This window comes from Equus asinus, chromosome 1, assembly GCF_041296235.1.
Source record: "Equus asinus isolate D_3611 breed Donkey chromosome 1, EquAss-T2T_v2, whole genome shotgun sequence".
Lineage (NCBI taxonomy): Eukaryota > Metazoa > Chordata > Mammalia > Perissodactyla > Equidae > Equus > Equus asinus.
Genome location: NC_091790.1, coordinates 143,898,513 through 143,925,411, shown reverse-complemented (window position 1 = coordinate 143,925,411; position 26,899 = coordinate 143,898,513). Strand labels below are relative to the sequence as shown.

General features: G+C 34.5%; 1 protein-coding gene across 5 annotated transcripts in view; it reads right to left on the bottom strand.

Annotated features, from left to right (window-relative positions):
* Positions 1 to 26,899, bottom strand: part of PHF14 (PHD finger protein 14) — a 200,801-nt gene that overhangs the window by 28,477 nt on the left and 145,425 nt on the right. Inside the window, exon 18 of one of the 5 annotated variants that reach the window (XM_070509174.1) lies at positions 18,602 to 18,684. The exons of the other annotated variants lie outside the window; for them this stretch is intronic. Coding sequence (XP_070365275.1) covers positions 18,673 to 18,684 — 12 coding nt within the window. The 3' untranslated portion in view covers positions 18,602 to 18,672. Of the gene's footprint in view, positions 1 to 18,601; positions 18,685 to 26,899 lie in introns of those variants that run through there. 5 annotated transcript variants of the gene reach the window in all.

The following is a 26,899-nucleotide window of genomic DNA, read 5'->3' as shown; positions in this document are numbered from 1 at the left end:
ATTTTAAATTCATGAGGTCTATATAAATATATGGTAAATATGATTAATACTTACTATAAATATATTAATTATTTGAATAAATAGATCACACCACAGGAACGAAGCTTCATTACAAGGAAAATTCCATATAAATAACCTAGGTAAATCTATTAGTTCCTCTCAAATGTGTCTCACTATCATGATAGACCCTATTGGAAACATGAACTATTCTAGATAAGACATGTTGGGAAACCTACTGGGGAACTTCTGTGAAAGTATCCCTCACTATTATAAAAAAGAACACAAGACAGGGATCACTTCCATTGGATTTCCTCTATGTATTATGTGAGGACACAATACTTGGAGCTCTTGCAGCCATCTTGTGACTATGAGAGAGAAGCCTAAAGTCAAAAGTCAAGACAGTGAAAATGTTAGAAGACACAGAAAAATTTTTTAAATTAATTAACCCTATAATCACCTAATCATCTCAATTCTGAATACACAAGGTATGAAATATTAGAAGTAGTTGGGTTTTCTGTTACTCGCAGTTAAGGTATCCTTACCAATACAGCATTGGCATCTTTCTTAAATTTCTTCTCCTAGTTCTCCAAGTTTTCCCCATATCTTTTATTTCTTTTAACTTCTTTTTATTGTTGTCTTCGGAATTCTTTACCCTTTGATAACCTTACCTGGAGATGGCTCTAAAGGGCCTCAAATGCCATCATCCATTTTATGATGACTTTCCAATTCATATCTCCAGTCCTGACATATATTCCATGTTTTAAACTCATATATCCACTGACACTTGATGTCTTAATTGCACTTTTAATAGGCACTTCAAACATATCAGGTACAAAGGTTAACTCTGATTCCCCTTCCTCAACCACTGCCAACCTCCCCCTCAAAGCCTTGTACCTCTCTTAGTCTGCAATTCACCCAATTGCTCAAACCCCAACTCTAGGCGTCATTCCTTAATTCTTTCCTCTCTCTCACACTCCATAGCCAATTCCTATTGTTTCTATCACCAAAGGGTATCTAAAATCTGTTTAGTGCTTTCCATCTCCATTGTTACCATCTTAGTCCAAGCAATGATATTTCTTGCTTGGATTACTCCAATAGTTTCCTAATCAGCCTTCTTGCTTCTGTTTTGTACTTGTACAATTTACTCTCCATACAGCAGACAGCAACCTTTGTAAGACAAAGATGACATTATATCCCACCCTTGCTTGAAACCCTCTAATAGCTTTGTATTTAGAACAGAATCCAAACTCCTGTCATGGCCTATGAAGTCTCATATCATATGGCCCCTCCCACCTTTCTAGTTTCATCTTGTACAGTTCTCCAACTTGCTTACCTGGCTCTAAACATGCTGATCTTCCCTCTGATTCCCGAACAAATGGCACTAGCTGTTTCCTCTGCCCTTGATTTTGTATGCCTAGTGTTTTTTGTCACACAGGTCTCAGTAAGTGAGGAATTCTCTGACTTCATTCATGAAACAAGCCATTCCTCCAGTACTCAAACAGATTGTTTTCCGTAACATTTATCACAATGAAATGATGATTTACTTGCTTATTTACGTATCATCTGTCTTCCTTCACTAGAGTCTAAGCTCCATGACAGCAGTTTTTCTGTCTTGCTTACCACAGTACCCTCAGGAGCTAGTGCCATTCCTATCACATCATAGCCTCTCAATAAACATTTCTTGAATATATGAATGAATTCCTACTATAAAGATTCATGGGAAACAAATAAATAATAGTTTTGACTTTTTGAGTACTTATTAAATACCAAGTATTTACGCGCATTGTACGTAATTCTTACAAATGTCAGGCAAGATAAGTACTATCATTCCCATTTCCCATTGAGAAAACTGAGGCTTGGAGATATTAAATAACTGCCTGTGGTCACACACCTAAACATATAAGAGGAGCTAGGATTCAAACTCAGCTCTGTCTGACTCCAAAGAGTTCTCTTTCCAATATACCATATGGATAATTAAAATTGCCTATGATCAATAAGTTTTAAAAGCTTCACATAACTTTCCAAAATACTTCAGTTTTTTTCCCAATGGATCTTGACCACATTAATTACTCAGTTATACTAAGAGAGGTACAAGGCTTTGTACCTCAAAGTGGGAGGTTGGCAGTGGTTGAGGAATGGGAATCAGAGTTTGCCTTTGTACATGGTATGTTTGAGGTGCCCATTAAAAGTACAATTAAGATATCAAGTATCAGTGGATATATGAGTTTAAAGCAGGGGATATATCAGGACTGAAGATATAAGCCTATCTTGCAGAACTGATCAAAAAGCAACCTTCAAATCCAAAATAGTTCAACAATTCTGCTCTCTGAAGATTATGTATACAAATCTTGACAAACATACCAACTGTCTTTTCATTTTTTCAAGCATTCTGACAATACTTAGGATTTATTATGGTCTATTTTCTAAATCTCATGAGGATTCAGAAATAGTTGAGGGCAAAAATGAGTACTAGGAAAATGCTGCAAGGATCAGTTTTTGAGCAACATAAAATTATGCCATTACCTTGGGATGATTACACTTATATCTTCAAATAAGCTCGTGTAAAGAAGATTTATTATCAAGGTCCATGGCTTTCTCAATCCTTTGACAGCTACTAACACAAAAGCTTGCTTTCCAAGAAAGAACAAATAGCCTCTATTTCTAAGAAAAAGAAACATAAGCCTCTACAGAGGTAGGTCCATGAAGAACTCTTGTGGGCTCTTGGGAATGTTCAGAGTTCAAACTCGAGGGTCTCAAAGAAAATCCTTTGTTGTTGTTAGTACCTTCAGTCAATTCTGACTCCTAGCGACCCTGTGTACAGGAGACTGGAACCCTGCCCAGTCTTTCTGCACCATCTTCTCACCTTCCAGTGCTATATCAGACAATGCTCTGCTGCTATTCATAGGGTTTTCATGGACAATTTTTTCCAAAGTGGGTGGCCAGGTCCTTCTTCCTAGACTGTCTTAGTATGGAAGATTCTGCTGAAACCACGGGTGACCCTGCTGGTATTTGAAATACCAGTGGCGTAGCTTTCAGCTGCACAGCAACACGCAGTTGCCACAGTATGACAACCAACAGACGGATGGTGTAGTTCCCTGACTGGGAAATGAACCTGGGCTGCAGCGGTGAGAGCACTGAATCTTAACCACTAGACCACCACGGCTGGCTAGAGAAAAATCCTAGTAAATTATTAAATTGAATGTAAAACTCTGACATAATGCGATAGCTAATAAAAAATTAAGCTATAAATTTAAACACATAAAATGAGAAAATAAAACTTAATGGTCTCACAGCCGTATTATGGAGCAACCATACTGTTCAATGAAAAATATGTAAAACTTTTAGAAAGTGCTAATTTTCACAATACACGTTCAACAATTACCCAGGAAATTTAAATTTAAAACTCTCCATTGCCTTATGAGAGGGTGTTTAAAAAATGCTTTTACTCTACTTTTCTTATTTTTTAAATTACCTGTATATATTTTATCATAGACAGAAAATACAAAAATAGAACGTGGCTCCTTTATTCTAATTTTCTTCTAAAATAGAAAACAAACTATATACTCTGTATTTCACCATGATTTGAAATGTCTTGCTGATATATTCAATTTCAAAGGAATGATAAAGCAGGAATATAATCGAGCAATAGCAGGCATTTGAGACTGTGATGCCATTTTGTCCCCTCTGAATGTAGGTAGCCTGAATCATTGTTAGGACTTGGCACACAAGCTATACCCCATAATTAATTTGTTTTATGTGTTTCACACAAACAACAGGCAGCACAATAAATATGTAATAATATGTTGATTTCTGGAAAGCTGTATGGAAAATTTGACTAACATTCTGTTCTTTAGAAAAAATGGTTTCTAATATACAAAATAAATCTTATATGCCTTATTTAAACTAAACCTTACTTAAAAAATTAATGATGTGTATTAAAGAATGAGGAGAAAGAAGGAATAGGAAAAACTAATGAAAAATACCCTCTTTTCCTTCTTTCTTTCCTCTATTTTTTCATTCAATAATTATTTAGTAAATATCTACTATATGTCACATGTTCAGGGCGGAGAGGAGAACAAACAGAGCTGACCCCTGTGCTCAGGAAATTTACACGCTTGAAATGTAAAAGCTTGAAATGTAACATGTTCAATTTATGCTTCCTACCTTCTTCATACCTAGTCAACAGACACTTCCATGTTTCTTCAGCAAATAAATTATTTTGTTATCAAGTGCTTTAAGCATAATAATCATAACCATAACTTATAACACTCATTGAAGCCCTCTGGATATCCCTTCCCCATCCCATTTCTCTTCCTTCCTTCTTAAGATGTGATCAATACACTGAATTGGATAGTAATCACCACCTGGTATGTTTTTATATTTTAACATTTTATGTGAACGGCATCATATTATATGTATCTTGTACAACTTGCAGTTTATTTTCAACACATTTTACATATTTATGTTATACTTTCCTAATATAACATACAGGTTTTCAGCTCAAAACGTAGCATCACACACTAGAAACAATCCAACCAAAGTCAAGGTGATGACAAATATACCACTATAATTTAATCTTGTTTTTGAGATATTAACCAACACAATTAGACAAGAGAAAGACATGAATTATAAAATTGTAAAAGAGGAGGAAAAACCATTCTCATTTGTGTATACCTGGAAATGTCAAGAGAAGCAACTGAAATTCTGTTACAAACAATAAGAGAACTCAGTGATAACCTCTACTGATATTATGAGGAAAATCAATGGAGGTAAACAAAAAATAAAACAATACAGATTATTCAAGACAACTTTTAAATTCTGTACCCATATCCTTTTAATTATCTTCCTAAATTTCAAGACTGATTAAAGCAAGAATACTGGCCACTACGCGTATTTCCAAGAAAAGCAAATTGATATATTAAATAAGAACTCACATTCAAGAGATAAATCAGATGCCATACGATGTTACAACAGATTTCACTGGTCTTTCCAGACCACTCTTCTCTATTAAGAGCCATATGATTTTAGAGCTAGAAGGTACCTTACTTGGAGAATGGATCATTTGGTCCATTCCTTTTACTCTGCAGATAGAGAAGCCATTCTTAAACTACATAACTGACTCCCCCAGGGTCCTCCAGCTAATTAATAGTAGAGCTGGAATCAGAACTCATGTCTCCTAAGTTGCTGTCTGGAACTGTCTACCATGATGAGTCAGCATTAACTAATGATTTTAAACCAAATATTGGCAAAAAATAGAACATGTACAAAAACAAAACAAATAAAAAATGTTGGTAAAGTTGTGTGTGTATGTGTTATGTGAACTGAATTAATCTTATATTGAAAAACAATTGTGTGATATTCTTACCCAAAACATCTACATGAGCACAGTAGACAATGTATGGGCTTTGGCGTCAGACAAACCTCCTGGAATCCAGCTTTGGCACTTACTCTTGGTGTGACCTCGGGAAAGGCACATGACTTCTCAGTCTCAGTTTTCTTATTGGTAAAATGTAAAAAAATAAAAACCTAACCTCAAAAAATGACTTTGGGGATTAAAAGTATTATTATGCATGTAAATTATACTGGTAAAATGTTTATAACATGATAGGTGCTCAAAACAATGGTAGCTATTGTTATTATAAAGTTTAAAATATAGTGCCAAAAACTGTACCTCAAAGTTGAGCTCAGATGTACATGGCTGATAAAAGTGCTTTTTCTCCTTACCAAAGTAAAAATGATCAGTTTTGCTTCCTTTTCTAACTACAATTTTAGTATTTCAATGCAAAATATAATTGTTATATTAAGAATTACTTATAATGTAGAAATGTTTTCTACTGTTTATTAACCTACAAATATTTGAGTGCCTACTATGTAGCAGCTTGTGTTCAAGGAGATGGAGAAACAGACACGTTATTGCTCACCATTTTTGTCCTCATGGATCTTAAATTCCAACAGAGAAAGACAGACAATAAACAGTTAACAGATAAATAATTTCATATTTTGATGTAGCAGAAAAAACTGAAGAGAGAGATACAAAGTTTGGCAGCACACTTTTTCTTAGACAAGGTAGTCAGGGAAGTCCCTCTACTAAAGAGGTGACATTCAGGCTGAGACTTGAATGATTTGAAGGAGCCAGTCATGTGCTAATCTGTGAGAAGAGAACATCTAGGCATAGGGAACAAGAGCAAGGGCCCTACAGTACAAATGAGCTCAGCATGTATGAGTGCCAGGAAGGTCGGAAGGTCAGTATACCTGGCATGAGATGAAATATTAAGTGTGACTGTGTAGGCCATACTGGTTATTCCATTTGCAATGAGAAGCCACTGGAGGGTTTAAGAATTTAATAATACGATTTGATTTTGAGTTGAAAGATTATTTTGGTTGCAGTATAGAGAAAGAAGGGTAGAGGTTAGATAAGAATGAAAATAGGGAAATAAGGCAGAAGCCTAGTGCAACAGTCCTGATCAGAAATAATGGTGGCTTGGAGTACTGCAGTAGTGGTGGGAATGGAAAGAAGTATGATCTGGTTTGGAGTCAGGGAAGGCTGATAGGCAGATATGGGGAATAAACAAAAGAGAATAATTAGGAACGATTCCTCTGTTTTTGGCACCCAAAAATGGTAGATGTGAGTTGGGAAAGACTACGGAAGAATTAAGTTGTGATGGGAGTGAGGAAGGATCAAGAAACAAGAATTCTATTTTGGCAACATTAAGCTTGAGACAATCTTTAGCTCTGCAATGGGAATGTCAGGCAAATGTGGATATTTGAATTTAGATACTGGGGGAAGAACTCAGTGCTGGTATTAGAAATTTGTAAGTCACCAACATAAAGATATAGTAAGACTCCAGGCAATCATCAAGGGAATGGTATAAACATAGGGAAGAAAAAGGCCCCAAGGACTAACCCATGATAATACAATCTGGGTATAGCTGGAGAATTGACTGAGAAGTTGCCAGATAAGTAGGAAGACAATAAGGGGACTATGGGGGTCATAGAAACCAAGATAAGAAAATGTTTCAAGAAAGAGAGAATGGTCAACATTGTCAAATGATGTTGAGAAGTCAGAGAAGATTCAGACAGAGGCATGACTATTGAGTCTGACAAGAAAGAGATGGTAAATGAGCTTACCAAGCACCATTTCAATGGAGTAGTAGGAATCAAAGCCTGGTTGAAACGATTTACAGAGAGAATGGGATGTGCCATTTTGCACTTCATCCTTCCTCTTTAATTTCAGGAACATGGATGTAATGACTGGGGATATAGCAGCGATCTCTGAACTATAATGGAAAGACCAAAGGAATCGTGGTAAAATTACTCCTGATAGCCTGGGCTGCTGATAATACTATTTCTGGGCTTTCTGTTAAGCATTATATTTTATATCTCCTATATTAATGAAACCTTTCCTGCAGCATAAAAATATCCTTCCCCAAAAACAATATATGACACATTCTCTACCCTGGTTTCTGAGACTTTCAATTTGAAAAAAAACCAAAAAGCAAAAAACAGCTGCAGCATTGATTTGCACAAAGAGTGAGTCTGCTGCATTTACTGTAAATAGAACATGTGTCAGCATCTCCTTTTAGGTTTGTTTACATGTCCTAGTTATGATGGAAATGACGATATGGAGCTGAATGTACATATGAAAGGAAAGCTTTCACACATAGCAGGGTTCTACAAAGGCTTTTTTAAAAAAAGTGCTTTATATCTCCAACCATAAAGAGTTAAATCAGAATGATCTTCCCAACTTCAATTTAGTGTTCTGAGAATTATCTCTACGTGCCTGTAATCAGGAAGTATGTAATATTTTGTACTCTTTCACTTATATTTTATAAACATTTCTAATTTTAGAGGAGAAAGAGAAAATGGAAGTACTGAGTATAGACAACCGTTTAGAAGTTTTGCTGTAGTACAGAAATGGGCAATAACTGGAGAAGGGAGGAGGACAAGCTTAGAGTCTGAAAAACTAGCAGAGAGTAAAACATGTTTGTCAAAGGAAATATTAAAGAAACAAGGAGATTCTTCTTGAAGGAACTAAGATATTTTTATCCTATATTCCTCTGGTATTAGCTTCACAAATAAAGTCTTAGATCATACCCAAATTACTTGCTTTCAAAATGTAATTCTGTAATATGTAAATTAACATTCTATTGTAGGAATTCTCATATTTTGATTGTAAAGCACTAGAAACTATGCCATAAAGCATACTGTCATAAGCCTAGATTTTCTAATGAAACTTTTTAATATAATAATAGAATTAACTTAATATAGTTAATAATAATTCATGGCGAAGAATTTAGGCTTAAGACATTCAAGAGCTTATTTGCCACTGTTTTTAAGAAATTTTTTGAATAAGAAATATGCTTTCATATTTTCCTTAGATTATTTTTTAATACTAATACAACAAGTTTAAAATATGGTAATGTATAACACATAGAATAGAATAAAAATAGAAGTGAGACAGAAAAAATTAAAAGGCCTAGCATTATATGACATTGTTAATTTACTACTTTAATGAAATAAGATTATGGTACTATTACATATATCTATAATACATTACTTTTCACATTCATTAGCATATTTAGTGATGGTGAAAACAAAGCAAATATTATTTGATTAGAAAAATAGGTTTTTAAATAGTTTGATTAAAATTAATTATATTCATATAAAATTATTATTACAAAATTGCTGTGAAACTGTACTAATTGTTTTAGGACAACAGTAGTGTTAAAACTCGATAAAATAAAATACTTCCATAAACTATAACAAGTGAATCAGCAACTTCATATTATCATAAAAAGAATTTGGAAATGCTAAATTCTTTTCTGCCCTTAATGAAGTAATTGCCTAATAGACATTTTGAAGATTTGCCCATTTTCAGTTGATTGAAGATTACAGCAGTGATAATAATAGCATAGTGGTTTTTAAAATAAAGTGAATATTTCAGATATGAAGGTTATATGCACACAAGAATTGTTTTTCCTTCTAGATCCTCACTGAAATAGCCAACGGAATTTTAAAAATATGAGAGAGAGAGAAAGATAGCAAGTGAGACCATATGCCTATAATAATACTGGAATCATAGGAAGATTCCTACCACATTCTAAAAATATTAAGAATATTTACTGAGACCCATCAAACCAGGTTAGTTCCTCTGCTACCGGTTTTAACAGTACCTTGAGCTCTTCTGTAGCTTTCATCTCATTTGTTTACATTCTCTGATAGACTATAAGCATCAAGAGGACCGGGGTTATATCCTGCTGTGGACACCACCACACTCCCAGCAACTATTACTGGGCCTTAGGCTTATAAGATACTCAAAAAATATTTGTTAAATGAGGGCAGGAAGAAAGGCTAGAAAGGAATACACCAATACGCTAACAGTAGTAATCTGTGACAGGTAGGTTACGACTTTTGTTTTCTTTACCCATTTTTCTGCATTTTCCAAATGATCTATAATGAATATGTATTACTTGCATAATGAGAACAAAATAATTAATACATTTAAAAATGCAGCTGTAAAAGTAATCTGCCACTTAATTCCTTACTGAATATACCATGGATAAACAGCAATATGAAAAAAAGTAATACTGCATGGTTATTTATAAAAAACATTTATGCTAAACGAAGTTTATATATCTTATCTAGTTACAAATTACTGGAGTATGCCATCTTCAAAAAATTATTTAAGGGCATAGTTTAGTATATAGACCATAGTTCAGTAAAATTTTGTTCTTCATTGTTGGAAAGGCAATATAAAGACAAAGTCAAGAAACGTAAATCCGGATTCCCAAAGCACGTCCAATATTTCTAACGTAACTAAAACCTTTTATATTTCTAATTTTTAGGTAATGTGGATCAAATGGTGTATAGCTTGTTCCTACCCTAGGCAAATACTTGACCACAAAAAAAAGCAAGCAGTACTAAATTACACGGCCACATTTTGTATGTGAGCAGAAAAGAAAATTCTAGATGTTTCAAACTGATAACTTTTATGACATTAGCCAACTAGCCATTAAGTCATTAATGTTTTATCGCTGTATATTCATATAGGATAATAATTTGTTTTTGAGAACCTAAAGGAGAAAACTATAAACTATTAACATACGAACTATTTCACCTATTTCCTTTTGCATTTTAGGAGTTTTTTGATGATCTTGTATAGTGAACAAGGGACTAAAACAAATCTTACCATTATTTTTACCCTATCAAACACAACAGGATCTTCTTTAAGCTAGGTTTGTGATGATGATGATAGGTTAAACTTCTCATACTATTTTTAATAAAATACTGCTTCCTTACTTTTAATATACAAAAGATACATTTTCAAGAAGGAAAATGCTGATGTTATCTTGGTTATAAGCTTGCTGCTGAAATGATTTAGATAGTTTTCTCTTCCATACAATATCAGTATAAGGCCTTTCTTTTCAAGCAATAAATTATGGCTGATACTTCAAACCTATTTTATCTGTATCTCTTAGTTCAGAAAAATGAGAAAACATAAATAATTATTCTATATAAACAGAACAGACACAAGATGTAGATAAAAATGATCCATTATGGAGCGCTGAATAATTGCTATGTGTATCACTATAAGAACAGAAAAGGGTATCAAGTATTTTTATCAGCTTTAAATTTGAGGATCCCTAAGGTTACTGAGAAAATAAGAAATCTGTAATTTTATGCGTCTGGGATGTGTTTGTGGTTCATGATTTTGCATCGATAATAAATTTAACATTGTTGTCTATAGCACAGTTTGGAGAAAATTCAGCGAAACTATTACTTTAATTGAGAAGCATCGGTAGCAGCAAAACAAACCAAAAAAACATGTCTAAGAAATCCTAATGTAAAAATAATAACCAGTGAAGCTATCTAAGTAATTATTCCTTTTACTTTGTTATTTCTGATACCTAGATATTCAAAAGGTAGCCATCTAAAATATTATAGGCAAATAATTTTGACAGTCTGATATAAATAATAGTCTGATAATTTGAGGAAAGTACGCTAGTACTTTTTTTCTTTCATGAAGCAGTATTTTTAAATTTTGGGAGACTACATGGTAAGGAGAAGGAAGCATCAAGCATGAACAGCAATGTCACTAATAAGGTAATGTAAGTATAAAAACTTACAGGTGGTAGAAACAATTTCAAATTAAAATTTGAATAGGTTTAAAAAGTGAAACACAAAAATACCTATAATCAGAAATTCACATACTACACTGATACAAGATGAAGCTGAGAATTTCAAAGAATAAAACCTGTACATAGATTAAACCTCTTTTTCAGAACCATGTATCAAATTATGCTCTTGATGAAACTTAGACTACTATATAACAGAAGGCAAGGAAAATTTTTAAGTAATTTATTTTATATAAAAATCTAAGAAAATATTTTTTATTTTTTCTACATATGCCAAACAATAAGCCCAATTAGACAATCATGGAAATTATACAATATTTGGAAATTGTATAGGTACTGTAAGAGACTTAACCACAAATGTACATAAATGAGCACTGGACATCAGTACTACACAGGACGAAGACCAAGGGACTTGGAGACAGAAAGTCAAAGTTGTTATGTGGGCCCTGCTACTTATTATGGGTCTTCGACAACTCACTCACAAATCTTCTGGAACTCCAGATTGCTTAACTACAGAGAAAACCTTGAGGGAAAGGAGGTCTAAGAGAGGTTGACCAGTTGCTCTATAAAGTCACTTCCAGATTTAATTTCTAAGATTCCAATTATTCTAAATGAACAAAAAGTATACTATTATGAATAAAACTCAAGGTGGAACTGGTATTTCCCTCAAATGACCTTGGGGAATCAATTCTCTCCCTGGGTCAATGCTTTATGATTCTAACAAACTAACTTTTTAAGGCAGACATTACTTGTTCAGGCAGGTCTGAGCACATCTGCAGTACCTACTGACCTCCGTTACTAGTAACAATTTAATGTTAGATGAAACTTGACACTAAAAGCCTGAATCAAACACAGGTACTTAGAAAATACAGTATTCATATAATCTTCTGTTGAAAAACTGTGAAATAGTATTGTGCTATAATTCCATATTAATCCAGAAACCACAGGATAAGTGAGGAAAAAAGAGTCCATAATCAAATTTATACATGATACTTTTTTTCTCAAACAATCTTTTTTGACAGTAACAATTATATAAAGAGAGCTACTTAAGTATTTAGGCATCTCTTATCCTGTGGGTTACGAAAAATCAAACATACATGCAACAAAATAGCTTGGCTTTGCTCACAAACTGGGATAAACATAACATGAGATTAGCAACAATATTAATAATAACTATAATAATAATCACGATGATATGGGCTACCATTTACAGACGATTTAATGGGCCAGGAATTGTGCAATGAATTCAACGTATGCTACTCTCTGATCTTCAGAACTTGCCTACAAAGCATTATCTGTACTGTACTGACGAGGAAATTGAAACTCAGAAAGGTTAAGGAAGTTGCCCAGAGTGGCAAAACTATGAAGTGGAGCTTAGTTCAAATCCAAGTCTGTCTGACTACAAACCTAATGCTCCAAGGGCATACTTCATTTATTTCAATTTCACAGAAATAGACATATACGAAAAGAGGTACCTCACAGATAATAAACATAACAGAAAACAGTATTGATTTCTTGACACTTACATGATAAGACGAACTGTATATCAAAGACCTTTCCCAGGAATTAAACATTTCTCAATGTCAGTAAGTAGTTGGGAACAATTTCAGATAATGCCAAAATTTGCAACCTACCGCCATTCTACTTGCATGAAACCCTTCATTATACCATAAAGTATAGAAATTTCAATCCTATTATATGAACTTCTTTCAAATCTTATCACTTGAACCTCTTTGCTTGAACTTCCAGTTTCTTTAAATATGTTTTACATAGGATATTCTTAGAGTTTGTCTATTGTATGGTGAGAAAAAAAGAAATTTATAAATTTATAGCTTATCATTGCTAAATAATGAAAGATTATATCACAAAAACTTGCAAAAACCCTACACAAAATTTAGAATGCAAGCAAAATATTACTTCCTCCCAGATTATCTATATTTGCTTCTGTATCTGTGTTCATATGCCTAGACATCTAGCAAAAATATACAGACCTATATATCAGTCAGGATGCACTACAACAGTAAGCATGCCCTAGTCTAGAGAAAATGTGGGTTTAGTGAGTTGCAAATGATATTTGTTTTAAAGGTGAAATTTAATAGAAAAAGACAAAATAGGATTCATCACATACAGTAAGAACAAGAAGGGTAAGTTTTGTTTTAGTGTAGTGGATGTGTGTGTACAGGGCGTGTGTGCAGTAGGGCCTTATAAAGATGTGGAGGTGCACGTAGGGCTAAGAGCAGAGTTGCGTGTAGGATCACCTGCAGGGATATATATAGAGGTGCATGTAGGCATCTGAGAAATTGGTGTACAGAGCTATGCATAGAATCACGTGTAGGAATGTGTGTAGGGAGTACATAGGGATGTGTGTAGGATGGTATGCAGGAATGTGTAGGAAATTGTGGGTCCCAGTCAGACTTTTTCTTTTTTTTTTTTAAGATTTTATTTTTCCTTTTTCTCCCCAAAGCTCCCCGGTACCTAGTTGTGTATTTTTAGTTGTGGGTCCTTCTATTTCTGGCATGTGGGATGCTGCCTCAGCATGGCCCAATGAGCGGTGCCATGTCCGCGCCCGGGATCCCAACCAGAGAAACCCTGGGCTGCCGAAGCTGAGCACGCGAACTTAACCACTCGGCCAAGGGGCTGGCCTCCCCAGTCACACCTCTGAAAGCCACTGCCCCAAATAACGGGCCTTATAGCTCAGGTCATCCCTACACTCAGAAAGGAATCCAGAAGTCAATGCCATTATTATACGGACTTACTGATCACAATGAGGCATTAGTACATTATCAGGAATAGTACATTAAGTCACATCCTATGGAAAATTTTACTCAATTTTCAGCAATTCCAGAAACATTCCTTATACCTTTTGTATACATAAAAGGTACCAAAAGTTACTTGTCGTATTTTTCACTTTTTCTAGTTTATTTTTCATTTCTTTCAGAAACAAAGCTAAAAGCTTGGCAAACTCCAGATATTTGCCTTTAACATTTTAAATTACCTATACTTTAGGGTTAGTATAAAATAGGTACACTCTTCATTTAAACATAATACAACTTTGCAAAATCCTTTAAATTTGATTTCAAACCAAAGGCTGATGATATATGTCTCTTTTTTTGAGGAAGATTAGCCCAGCCAAAATCTGCTGCCAATCCTCCTCTTTTTGCTGAGGAAGACTGACCGTGAGCTCACATCAGTGCCCATCTTCCTCTACTTTATATGTGGGACGCCTACCACAGCATGGCTTGCTAAGCTGTGCCATGTCCGCACCCGGGATCCGAATCGGCGAACCCTGGGCTGCCAAAGCGAAACGTGTGCACTTAACCGCTGCGCCACCAGGCCAGCTCCCTATACATTTGTCTTTAATTTCCTCTCAATATAAAATTCATAAGAGTACGAGAATTAGTTACCTTAATTAGGTTAACTTGATTATGCTCTTTCCTAGGTCAATATATAAAGGTTACTCAAACAGAGAGCAGAACTTATAAAATTAATCCTCCTGTAGAACGCAAATGACACTATGTCACATACTGACCAGTTTCCATGAGTACACACTGAAATAATAAGTGACTCTAAAAGGTTAAATACAGAAAAATGCCTAGTTTTTAATAACAGAAACAATACAAATTACTTAAACATTTTTTCTTAATACATCTCTTGTTAATAAATCTGTAAATTTTTCAATACATCAGTTCTGTGCTAGGGACAAATTTTGCTTTAAATTACTCATAACTAACTGCTTTCTACTGTCAATTCCAGTGGGACTGGAAAAACATATCTTCTGTAAAAACTTTCTGCTGTAAAACCAAATTTTTCATATATATATAAATATTGTGAATATAAAAACACCACCGCCACTTATTGCAGACATCTCTACTCCCTGAGATTTCTGTAATAAGAATATCTCCAAGGCCTTTGCTTTTATTAGATTTTTTAAAACACGTACAGGGGAAAAATAAAAGATTTATTCTAAAAACAACATTTTCCCCTATCTATAAAAACAGGAAAAATCTAACAACTATATGTTTGTGTTTGGTTAGATTACTTGGGTTCCAAAATTACTTGTTACAGGGGCTCCAAATTGACTTAAAAAGGAGTACAACTTCTAAAAATAAAGTTTTTATATTATATGATTCAAGTCAAGGAGTTTAAATTTTAGTGATAGTGAACCAAATAAAAATGGAGCTGAATATACAAAATAGAAGTCTTTAAGCTATAAAAATAATAAGGAAAACAATAAAAAATATCCTATTCCCACTCTTAGAGTACCTGTCTCACAATCTTTTTTCTCCTAAGATAATTAATGGAAATAGCAAAAATTATACACAAGTGAGATGTTTTAGAAATTAAAATATTACTTAGAATATAGTCTAATATATATGATTTATACAATAAATATTATTTGTTATTGTTGTACTTCATTCTGTCAAATATGTGCTTACTTGGCTCCATAAAAGAACGGCTTATTTCCCTATTTCTACAGTCTTATATACCCAGAATTTTCAAAGGAGTACTAAGCCCTCGGTTTTTCAATTTACATGCCTATCTTCCTAATGAGATAGAGTTACTTAGAGGAAGAATTCTGTTTTACTTAGTTTTGAATCTTCATAGCGCAATAGTGGGCAGCATATAGACGTTAATGTTTGTGCAAGAGTGGAAAGATAAATCACACCCTAGAATTACGTAAGAGAAAGGAAAATATACATACAAACTGGAAGGACCATAGTAAATCCAAAGGTCAGATCATCTGACAGACCTCAAACAGTAATACATAAAAAATGTTACAAAGGAATCCTGTTAAGACTTAGATTTAATGAGATTGATATGTCAATCTCTAAATTGATATTTACAATTCTCTGTCTCCAACAATCACAAAGTGGTCTAGTACTTTACCAGTATTTGTGGATTACTAGCGTTTATGGATTATCATCTCAAATGAAATTGATTATAACGACCGATGCTGGTAACACAAGTGAATCTACTGTTTACTTCTTAATTCACTCTCACTACGTACTTAATTCACACTCACTGTGTACAGGGCCCCAAACTGGCTTTACTTAAAAGTAATTTTTAATGGTTATTATGTAATATCAGGGGAAAAAGCAGGATAAAAGTTGTTTATGCCAGTGTTTGTCAACTGTGTTTTTTATTAGTATCTCCCAAAGAGTATTTTTAGAAATTTTTTCCCTAGCCTCCTCCCCATGAAATTTTAATACCACAGATATACAGTATACCTGTTTATATGCTATATGTATAGCTGTACTTTATACATAAAAAGAGTAAGCACAAAGCTTAACTCTTTTTATTTGATATAAGGTTATGAATGACTAAATATAATTTCAAGTTAAAAATTAAAAGCTATTAATATGTAATTTAATTGAAACTACATTTGCTGAGTAATCTGTAATTTACATAAATTACAATGTCAAGTTACATATACAAATTATAATTTACATAAACATATAACAATGTAAAATCAAGTCTTAACAAGTCAAACTATTATGTTTCCAGCAAAAGTAACTGAAAAAAATTAAATAAATCTTAAAAATCATTTTTAGTGAACTTTAACTTTTTTTTGCTTGAGGAAGATTAGCCCTGAGTGAACATCCTTGCCAGTCTTCCTCCACTTTACATGTGGGTTGCCACCACAGCACGGCGGAGGAGTGGTGTAGGTCCACAGTTGGGATTTGAACCTGTAAACCTGGGCTGCTGAAGCAGAGCGCACCAAACTTAACCACTACACCACAGGGCCAGCGCCTGAACTTTAACTTTTGCTTCATAAGAGAAAATGACGAGCTGCTAAATAATCTATTTTTATTTAATTCTTAAAGCCTAAGTTTTAGACAAAAGCACTGAAGATCAAGCATAAACAACATCCACAAGACAGCCAATGGCAGCCAGCAGGTACACACAGTTATCTCATGTGAAATAACTTCATGATCAAGCAATTAATCAAAAGTCGTCTGATCACAACCACCTATTATTTGTCATTGTTTTGTAGCACTGATCACATATATATGTTGTGTATTTTCCATGATCTCAATGTCATTACTACTTGTGTGATACCAAAGAAAACCTGAGAGAAATTAAATACTAAGAGTAAGATTTTATCAAAAAAGGTTTAGCTGTGGAGAGTCATAAACCAATTAATCTTGGTAATAAACTTTTGCCCCCTTGGAGCAATACTCCCCCCACTGAGAATGCATGGCATACATCCTATAATATTAAGATCTTAAAAAATATACATAGAAAAAAATAAACTGTTAGCAGTGGTTATTCTCTGAATAATTTTTATTTTCATCTTAATATGTTATTCTGTAATAAGCATGCACTGCTTTATAATTTTCAAAAAAGTAAATAATTATGGCCATATTTACTACAGACATCTTAATTAGATTAACCACAATCTTCATCTTAATACGTATCTAGATATCTAGGCAAGTTTCACTGAAGAAACCACAGAATTTCTCAGTCTCATATATCTAACTTTACAGTTAAATATATTTGTTTATTGACTTTTTTTAGCTTGGATATCCAAAATATTTGGAATGTACTTAGTGTGATACTCACGGTTAAGAATGGTAAATGCACTTCTGAAAGTTCTATAGTTATAACAGAATATGACAAAGATATGCCCATTCTCCACTGTCTTTTTTTTTTTTTAAGGGAAAAAGTAATAACCATGCAAAAGATTTAAACATAAAAGAGGAAATGTAATCTATTTTTTACTTGTGAATGCTGACATGAAATTTCTGAAAATCTGGCTTCATTCATACCACAGAATAATTTACTATGGTAGCTGTATTATTTATGGGTCACAAATAAATAAACATGCTAGAATAAAGAGATAAAAACAGCCCACAAAGGCAAAAAGCCTAATACTGACTGATATTTCAGCCCAAATAGAAATGAAGAGCTCTAACTCTTTCCAGCTTACATCTGGAAAAAAGATTATTTATAATTAAAATGCTGACAGACGGAACTACTTAGCAGCAGCACTAACACCATGGCACACAACAGATTTGACACTGTGGAAGTCACAACTGCTAACTGTACCCAGCCTCATGCTGACCTTAATATGTGACGAACAATGAAGGACTTTAAATACAGGAAATACCAGTAAAACTGATTTGACAAAGAAAGGACAAGAAGCCAGGTTTGAAATAAGACGATGGGAAATTTAAACTGTCATCAACAATGTTACTTACGTGAAGCAAAAGCTTACCAATTATGTTTTCTGCTATTCTCCCCCAATACCTCTGTTTTTTAATACCAGCTGACTTTAACAAGACAGGTCTGAATGTATCATAAGTTAATTCTTTATCAGTTTTCACATATCATTCTTTACCTTGGTCGGCCAGCTGAAAATTATGCAAGCTATAAATTAGCTTTAAACAAGCTCTGAATCAGGTTAGAACTGGTTTTCAAATTAAAGAGCCTTCAGTATATTACAAGGTGCTGTCATTTTATTACCTCAATCAATTCTGTGTGGCCTGAGGTGGAAGGAAATGAATGCTGTCTTCATTTGCAATGGGTTTATCTCTTACAGCAGGCTCTGGAAACATAACCGCAGCAATGAATAGAAAACTAAAGTTAAATTTAACATTACCAATGGAGGAAATTGTTGCTCCCTAACAAAGCTGGAGTTTCAATGAAAAAAAACAGACATTTCTTTACTGTGAAAAATATAGAAAAAATTAACACTTGATTAAACTTAATTTTTCAAAGAGTATTTAAAAAATTATAAAGTGAACATTCTATGAAAATAATTTTAAATGATCCTCAAAGGAAAAAATAAAAACACAATGGGTGTGCTATTCTCAGTGTTGCAGAAATACTAGATATAAACATACATTTCATCTTTATCTTAGTGAAAACCATTTCATTTCTTTCTCCTGTGGATGTGCAACTAAATAGAAAAGTGAAGTAGGTACTAGTCAGGCTCATTGTCAGTGTTACCAGACTCTAAAACAGAGATAAAATAGCCATACACACATAGAAAAGCTCCGAGCAGGTGTTATTTATTAGGGTTTCCATTTTAAAATGAGGAAATGAGGCACAGAGAGATTAAGTCACTTGTCCATGTTTACACAGTTACCTGGACCATTTGACTCTGAGTCTGCATTCTCGAAGGAGACTGTTGGACTAGGAGTAGAGGGAAACTCAGCCCATCTGAGAGACTAATTTCTCAGGAAACATTGTACCAGAAGTAAAGACGGATATTGATAAGAGAGGGAATCAAGTCAAGTTCAGAGGCCTTAGAAGAGTATATCAAATGAAGAAAGAGGTCATTGCCAGCAGACAAAGAAATCAGCACATTTATCTGAAAGTACTTATACAACACACACAAACTGCAAGAATGCTTTCAGTCTTATGACAAAGTTTATTTAAAGGACTATAGTTTGCTCTATCTAATCATTCACTGTGTATCCTTCTATAGTTTGAGTTTATTCATGTTTTTGCAAAGTGATTTTAGACATCTATTTTTAGCATTAAATTCTTTAATCACTGAACAGATTTAATGACAATATACAATAATTTATGAAGTGATCAATGATAGATTAATAAATGACTGTAGAAAGATCACTAACTAGCACCACCCTGCTCACAGCTCTGCCATTAACTAGTTGGGTAACCCTGAGATCAACCTGAGGTTACTTCTCTCAGTCTTACTTTCCTTATGTGTAAAACTAAGCACTTTGACTAGATCAATATTTTTCGAATTATTTAACCCTATAAGTGGTAGTGAAATCAATTTAGTGGAGATTGATTAACATTTCTTAATCTAAAGAGAAAAGAATAAAAATTATCAGCATGCTTTTATTCCATGAAATCTTTAAGTTATATATAACAAACTAGACAGAATAAATCTCTTCTTGAAAAAGTTTGCAAATCACTGGTCTAAAAATGATATCTCCTCCTCTGGATCCCTAACATCTTCTAAAGGGCTCCAAACAGAATTTCAGTGGCTACAAATTCATGACATAATATTTACAATCCTTTACGATATGATCTCAATCTACCCTCCCAATCACTTTACATGAAAAACATATTAGGGGCTAGCCCGGTGGCATAGTGGTCAAGTTCACGCTCTGCTTTGGCAGCCCGGGTTTCACTGGCTCAGATCCTGGGTGCGGACCTAGGCACTGCTTATCAAGCCAAGCTGTGGCAGGTGTCCCACACATAAAACAGAGGACGATGGGCACAGATGTTAGCTCACGGCCAATCTTCCTCAGCAAAAAGAGGAGGATTGGCGGTGGATGTTAGCTCAGGGCTAATCTTCCTCAAAAAACCCATATTAGCTGAAAAGACTATACTTTCTCCACCGAACTGCCTTTGCTCCTTTGCCGAAGATCAGTTGACTCTGTATATATGGGTCTATTTCTGGGCTGTTTATTCTGTTCCATTGATCCATATGTCTATTCTTTTGCCAATACTACACTGTCTTGATTACTGTAGCTTTATAGTAAGTCGAAGTCAGATGTCAGTCCTTCAATCTCATTCTTCTTCCAAAGTGTGTTAGCTATTCTTCTTTCTGTATAAACTTTAGATCAGTTTGTCTACACCCACAAAATAACTTTCTGGGATTCTGATTGGGATTACACTGAATCTATAGTTCCAGTTGGGAAGAACTGTCATCTTGACAGTATTGATTCTTCCTATCTATGTACATGGAATATTTCTCCATTCATCTTGATTTCTTTCATTAGAGTTCTGTAGTTTTCCTCATATAGATCTTGGACATATTTTGTTAGATTTATACTTAAGTATTTAATTTTTTTTTGGTGCTAATAAAAATGGTATTGTTTTTTATTTCAAATTCCAAATGTTCACTGCTGGTATATAAGAAAGCAACTGACTTTTGAATATTAACAAATGGCACTGGAACACTTGAACAAACAGGTGAAAAAAAGAATCTACACACAGACCTTACACTTTTCACAAAGATTAACTCAAAATGGATCATAGACCTAAATGTAAAATGTATAACTATAAAACTCCCAGAAGATAACAACAGGAGAAGATATAAGTGACCATGGGTTTGATGACAATTTATTAGATACAACACCAAAAGCACAATACTATATGAGAAAAAAACTAGGTCGGACTTCATTAAAATTAAAAAACTTTTGCTCTGCAAACGACACTATTCAGAGAATGAAATGACAAGCTACAGTATGGGAGAAAACATTTGCAAAACACATTATCTGATAAAGGATTGGCATACAAAATATAGCAAGAACTCTTAAAAATCAACAATAAGAAAACAACCAAATTAAGAAATAGGCAAAAGATCTGAAGAGACAGTTCACCACAGAAGATACATAGATGGAAAATAAGTATATGAAAAGATGCTCAACATGTGTCATATGGGAACTGCAAATTAAAAAAATAATGACATACCACTACACATCTATCAGAATTGCTAAAATCCAAAACACTGACAACACTAAATGCTGACAAGGATGTGGAGTAACTAGAACTCTCATTCATTGCTAGTGGGAATGCAAAATGGTACAGTCATTTTGGAAGACAGTTGGGCAGCTTCTTACAAAACATCCTCCTTCTTTTTACCCAAATGAGTTGAAAACTCATTTATGTCCACATAAAAACCTGTACCTGCATGTTTATAGCAGCTTTATTCATAACTGCCAAAACTGGGAAACAACTAAGATTGTTGTACACACGCAACAAACTAATTGTATACATACTCTTTCTCTCTCATCTTCAATAGGTCAATGAGAAATCAACTGTGGAAATCCATACACACTGTATGATTCCACTATTTGACCTTCTGGAAAAGGCAAACCGTGGAGACAGTCAAAAGATCTATGGTTGCCAAGAGTTTAGGGGGAGGGAGAAAGGGGTGAATAAGTGGAGCACGTGGAGTTTTTAGGGCAGTGAAACTATTCTGTATGATACTGTAAGGGTGGATACATGTCATCATACATGTTTCAAAACCCATAGAATATACAACACAAAGAGTGAATCCTAATGTAAATTATGGCCTTTAGTTAATAATAATGTATCAATACTGACTCATCAATTGTAACAAATGTACCACACTAATGAAAGATGTTAATAACAGGGGAAACTGGTGGCAGTAGGAGCAGGAATAAGAGGTATGGGAACTCTGTACTTTCCACTCAAGTTTTCTGTAAACCTAAAACTGCTCAAAAAGAAGTCTATTAATAAAAGCAAAAGGAAAAAAACTTCAAAACACATTAGCAACTATTATTAGTACAATTCCTACTTTCCAAACTATTAAGCAGTTTCCCCCATACAAATTGTACACATACTCTTTCTCCCTGAGGATTCCCCTATGCTGCTTCAAATACCAGAGAGGCCTTTGAAGTACGGCAGCACATGGTAGCATTGTACTTCCCTGCTTCTGAAAGTTAGATTTAACTACATAATTTGGTATACGAGCTGCAGTGATATGTGTCATTTCCAGATATGATTTTTAAAGCCATTTTGCAATTTGACGTATTTCCTGCCACACTGCCTTGGACCACATGTTGAAATAAAACCGTCATCAGCTTGGGTTTCCAAATAACTATGATGTGCAGAGTTGCTCTGCCAATCTGTATTGACATGTTACTTGCATGAGAAATCAACGGTTTTAATCCACTAAAAATTTGGGACTTTTTTTGTGTGCTATATAACCTAGCCTATCCTGACTTACATTCCTATAAAACGCTACTTAAGTTTTTATAATTCCATTGAAATGACATATTATCCACAATCTCTTTTTGATTTTTAAAGCTGAAAGAAATGTTCTTTGTCTCTCAATTCCCACAGTAGCTTATCTGCACCTTCTAATGGCATTTAACACTTTAAATCTTATATTAACACTTTAAATCTTATAATTATATGCATACATGCCTACTAGAACACAAGTTTTCTAAGGGAAAGAGTCATGTCTGATTACCTTAGCATATCTTAAGCACCTAGCAGAGTATGTGGCTTACTTTTTTGAATACTATATAGACTTTTATTCAGTAAAATGAGGGTACTATTGGTAGGGCCATCAAGAGAAAGGAAATACTTGTATAAATAAAAGAGTCACTGTTTCTTTTCAAATTTTATGTACAAAAAATAGGAACTTGGGCCCAGCCCCGTGGCCAAGAGGTTGGGATTCCAAGTGCTCTGCTTCAGCAGCCCGGGTTTTCGGGTTCGGATCCTGGACACAGACCTACTCCACTCACTAGCCATGCTGTGGGGTTGTCCCACATACAAAGTAGAGGAAGACTGGTACAGATGTTAGCTCAGGGCTAATCTTCCTCAAGCAAAAAAAGTAAAAAAAAAAAAAAAAGAGCAAGATTGACAAGGGATGTTAGCTCAGGGTGAATTTCCCTCAGCAAAAAAAAAAAAAAAAGACAGACATTTTCTTTCAGATTAGTTTTACACTCTTAGATAACCCCAGTGTTCTTCATTCTGGAAGAAATAGTTTCTTTTAAACTTAAAACTATATCTCTATTCCAAAGAAATCTACTATAGTCAACAGGTACTCTTAAATGCTAACAGAAATGCTGAGTGAACTAGACAGGAACAGAAACTATTCTAAGAAAGAATATTTTAAACTTGCTGAGTAGATATTTTCTTGTTTCTTACTTTCAGTCTTTTCTGCATATTTGGGTCATGACTGGCAGAAATTTATTTTTCAGACGTCGTTTGTTGTTTCAACAAATAGCCTTGGGCACCTAAGGCAAAAACTAGAACCTGCACCACTGCCACTGACATTCAGCGAAATAAAAGTTCAAAAAATAATTTCAATAACAACTTCTAGAAACAAGCTAGTAGTGAAGAGCTACCAGGAGCAATTTTAAACGTATCTTAGAAAAAATTACATGTCACATTAAGGCTCCTTGTCTTGAAAGAAGTATGAGAGAAATATTCTCTGCCATAAGAGTTTGCAATCTAGCCTAAAAACGACCTAGATGTAAAAAGATGAATAACAACACAAAGAAACATTTACAAAATGCCAAATGAACAGTCTAGCAAAGAAATGCAAAAGCAATTTAGTCTAGTCCTAAGGATTGTGTAGAAAAGTAGGACTTAAGATGGACATTCAATTAATAAAAAACAAACAAAACACTTTGATGATATTTGTAAAAGAGATAAGGAAGAAGGGAGGGATGGGGAGAGAGAGGAAGACAGAGAGAGAGCTATCTGGAATATCAGCATAGTGACAGATTATAGATGGCCTTGCAAGTCAGGGATAAAATTCTGACTTCTGCCCTATAGTATGGACAACAGAGAGCTACTTCCTTGAGTTTTCTAACCTGCAAGGACATGTGAAAAGCGATCTTTCAAAAAAAGTGATTTGCAAAAAGTTTGTAGGATGGCTTAATGAAAACAGAAACTTAGATTCTGAAGAGAAAGGAGAGTTGCGGAATAAAGAACAAAAGTAAGTGACATATTTTTTTTTTCTTCTGAGACAGGAAATAAGAGATTGAGGTAGGGAAAGGAACAAAGATTGAAATGGGGAAAGTAACAAAGACTATTTCTAAGGTTGAGAGGAGATAAAATGAACATATGGCCCCTTTTCCTCAGTGAAGTAAGAGACACAGCCATCTTGAAAAAATGAGGGTGCTGGAAATAAAACTGAAACTTGAGATATATGGCAAAGATTTGAAATAACTGCTAGAAGAAATCTGATAAAGAATTCACAAAAGATCACAATGAGGCTTGGTTTAACGGAGGCATGAATTTGTAGTGAACCTAAGTCCATAAATCCCACCAGTTATTTCTGGCCAGAAAAGAAACAGTTGAGATGAATCAATACAAAGGATCCAGAGAAAGTTAAGGAATTATAATAGAGGGCTCTAATGTTTTTTAGAAGTGTATATTAAAATGTCAAGTCAGGGGCTGGCCCAGTGGCACAGCAGTTAAGTTCATGTGCTCTGCTTTAGCGGTCCGGGGTTCACCGGTTTGGATCGCAGGCACTGACCTACCCACCACTTATCAGGCCAGGCGCCCCACATATAAAGTAGAGGAAGATGGGCACAGATGTTAGCTCAGAGCCAATCTTCTTCAGCAAAAACAGGAGGGTTGGTGGTGGATGTTAGCTCAGAGCTAATCTTCCTCAAAAAAACAATTAAGTCATAGTTTAAAAAAGAACCAGAGAAAGCTGGGGAATTATAATAGAGGGCTGTAATGTTTTCTAAAAGTGTCCATTACAATGTCAAGTCACAGTTTAAAAATGGGCTACGGGGATAAAATCAGAAGGAGGCTGATGGCCTGGAGGTCTTGAGAAGACTTGAGGAACTGATAGAAAGCATTTAAGAAGTGAAAGAAGTAAGAAAAAAGATCATGACTAAGTCATGGTGATAGGGTATTTGATCATGGGGTGGGAGAAATTTCTTGTCTCGATCGCTCATAAACAGTCTAAAATTTCATTTTTTTAAAGATAGGCATTGATAAAATACTTCAGAAAATATTTTCTTCAAAGTCTCACACAAAAACTGGTCTGGTAACTCATCAAAGGAGAAGCCTGAAGAACAAGGATAAGTGAGACTGGAGAGTAAGGATTTCTTTGGAAGAGGTACTTGAAAGGAAAGCCCCATATAAGAGGAATTTTCTGAAAAGTACTCAGAGGGTTTGTCCCCAGGAGTTTGAAGGACACAGAGACAGGGCAGTGAAGCATGTCTGTCTAGCTGCAGCGGTAGAGCAGCTGAGAAAAGATGCAGGGCTGCAGGGGGAATGACGGCTCTTCCGAGTTTGCAGGGCAAGGGTTTGCACGTGCTTACCTTAGGACCAATGGTGATCGGTGAAAGATAGCAAGACTCTGGTTGTCTAGAAAGGGATCTAGCCAGAGGACAGCCTAGTGGGAAGGGGGTGATGCCAATCAAAGAGAAGAGAAAAGGAACTTAAGTTCTGAAAATGAGTTGTAAGTAGCCCGCAGGAGAAGGCATCTCTCTGTGCTTTGGAAAATGATTCATAAATATCTGGTAATCTAAATATAGAAACAAAATTTACAGAATACTATTTGTCTTTGAAAGTTAAGAAAATAGTCCAAGTCCTTCAGGGACACAAAAGTGAACTGATAAAAATGCTATGATGTTGCTTGAACTTTTCAGAGTGATTCTTCAAAATCTTAACCTCTATAAGTATACTTTAAAGAGTTTTCAAATCAGTGAAGCAGATAATCATTGGTAGCCATTATTGCAGGTACATTTAACAAAAAACCAACTTAACTTCAATGAAGATATAACACTACAACATAAACCTTTAAGAAACCTTCAGAGAAAAACATTAAAATAGATTTTATCTTAGGTGATCAGAGTTTAAATTTAGCATATGAATACAGTTCAGAGAAAAAAAAGAGAACAATATATTAAAGCAAAAACAACTTACAGAAGTCCGAAATCACAAAAGAACCTAGATGACTAAGCTAAGTCACAGGTGCAAATACAGTAGAACAAAAACAGTCACATACACAGATCTTTATCTGTCAAGGAGGAGGGAAATGTTTTTTAATTTTTTATAAGTGAGGTACTAATTTCATACTCTTTGGTTAACAAAAAAAGAATTAACTCAAATGAGTCTAAATTGCATTATAATTAGTATTTGATCCAGTGACAAACAGGTATTGTTTTTGACTAAGAAGAATTTTTACTGCAAAAGAATGCTGATATTGAAAAAAAAACTTCCAGTTTGTACACAAAGTAGCTGACACTGCCCAAATCAGAGTATTCTTAAACTATCTTTGCAAAGAGATTGAATGTGGCTGGTTTTAGTTTATTTTCACAATACAGGTTTTCAAA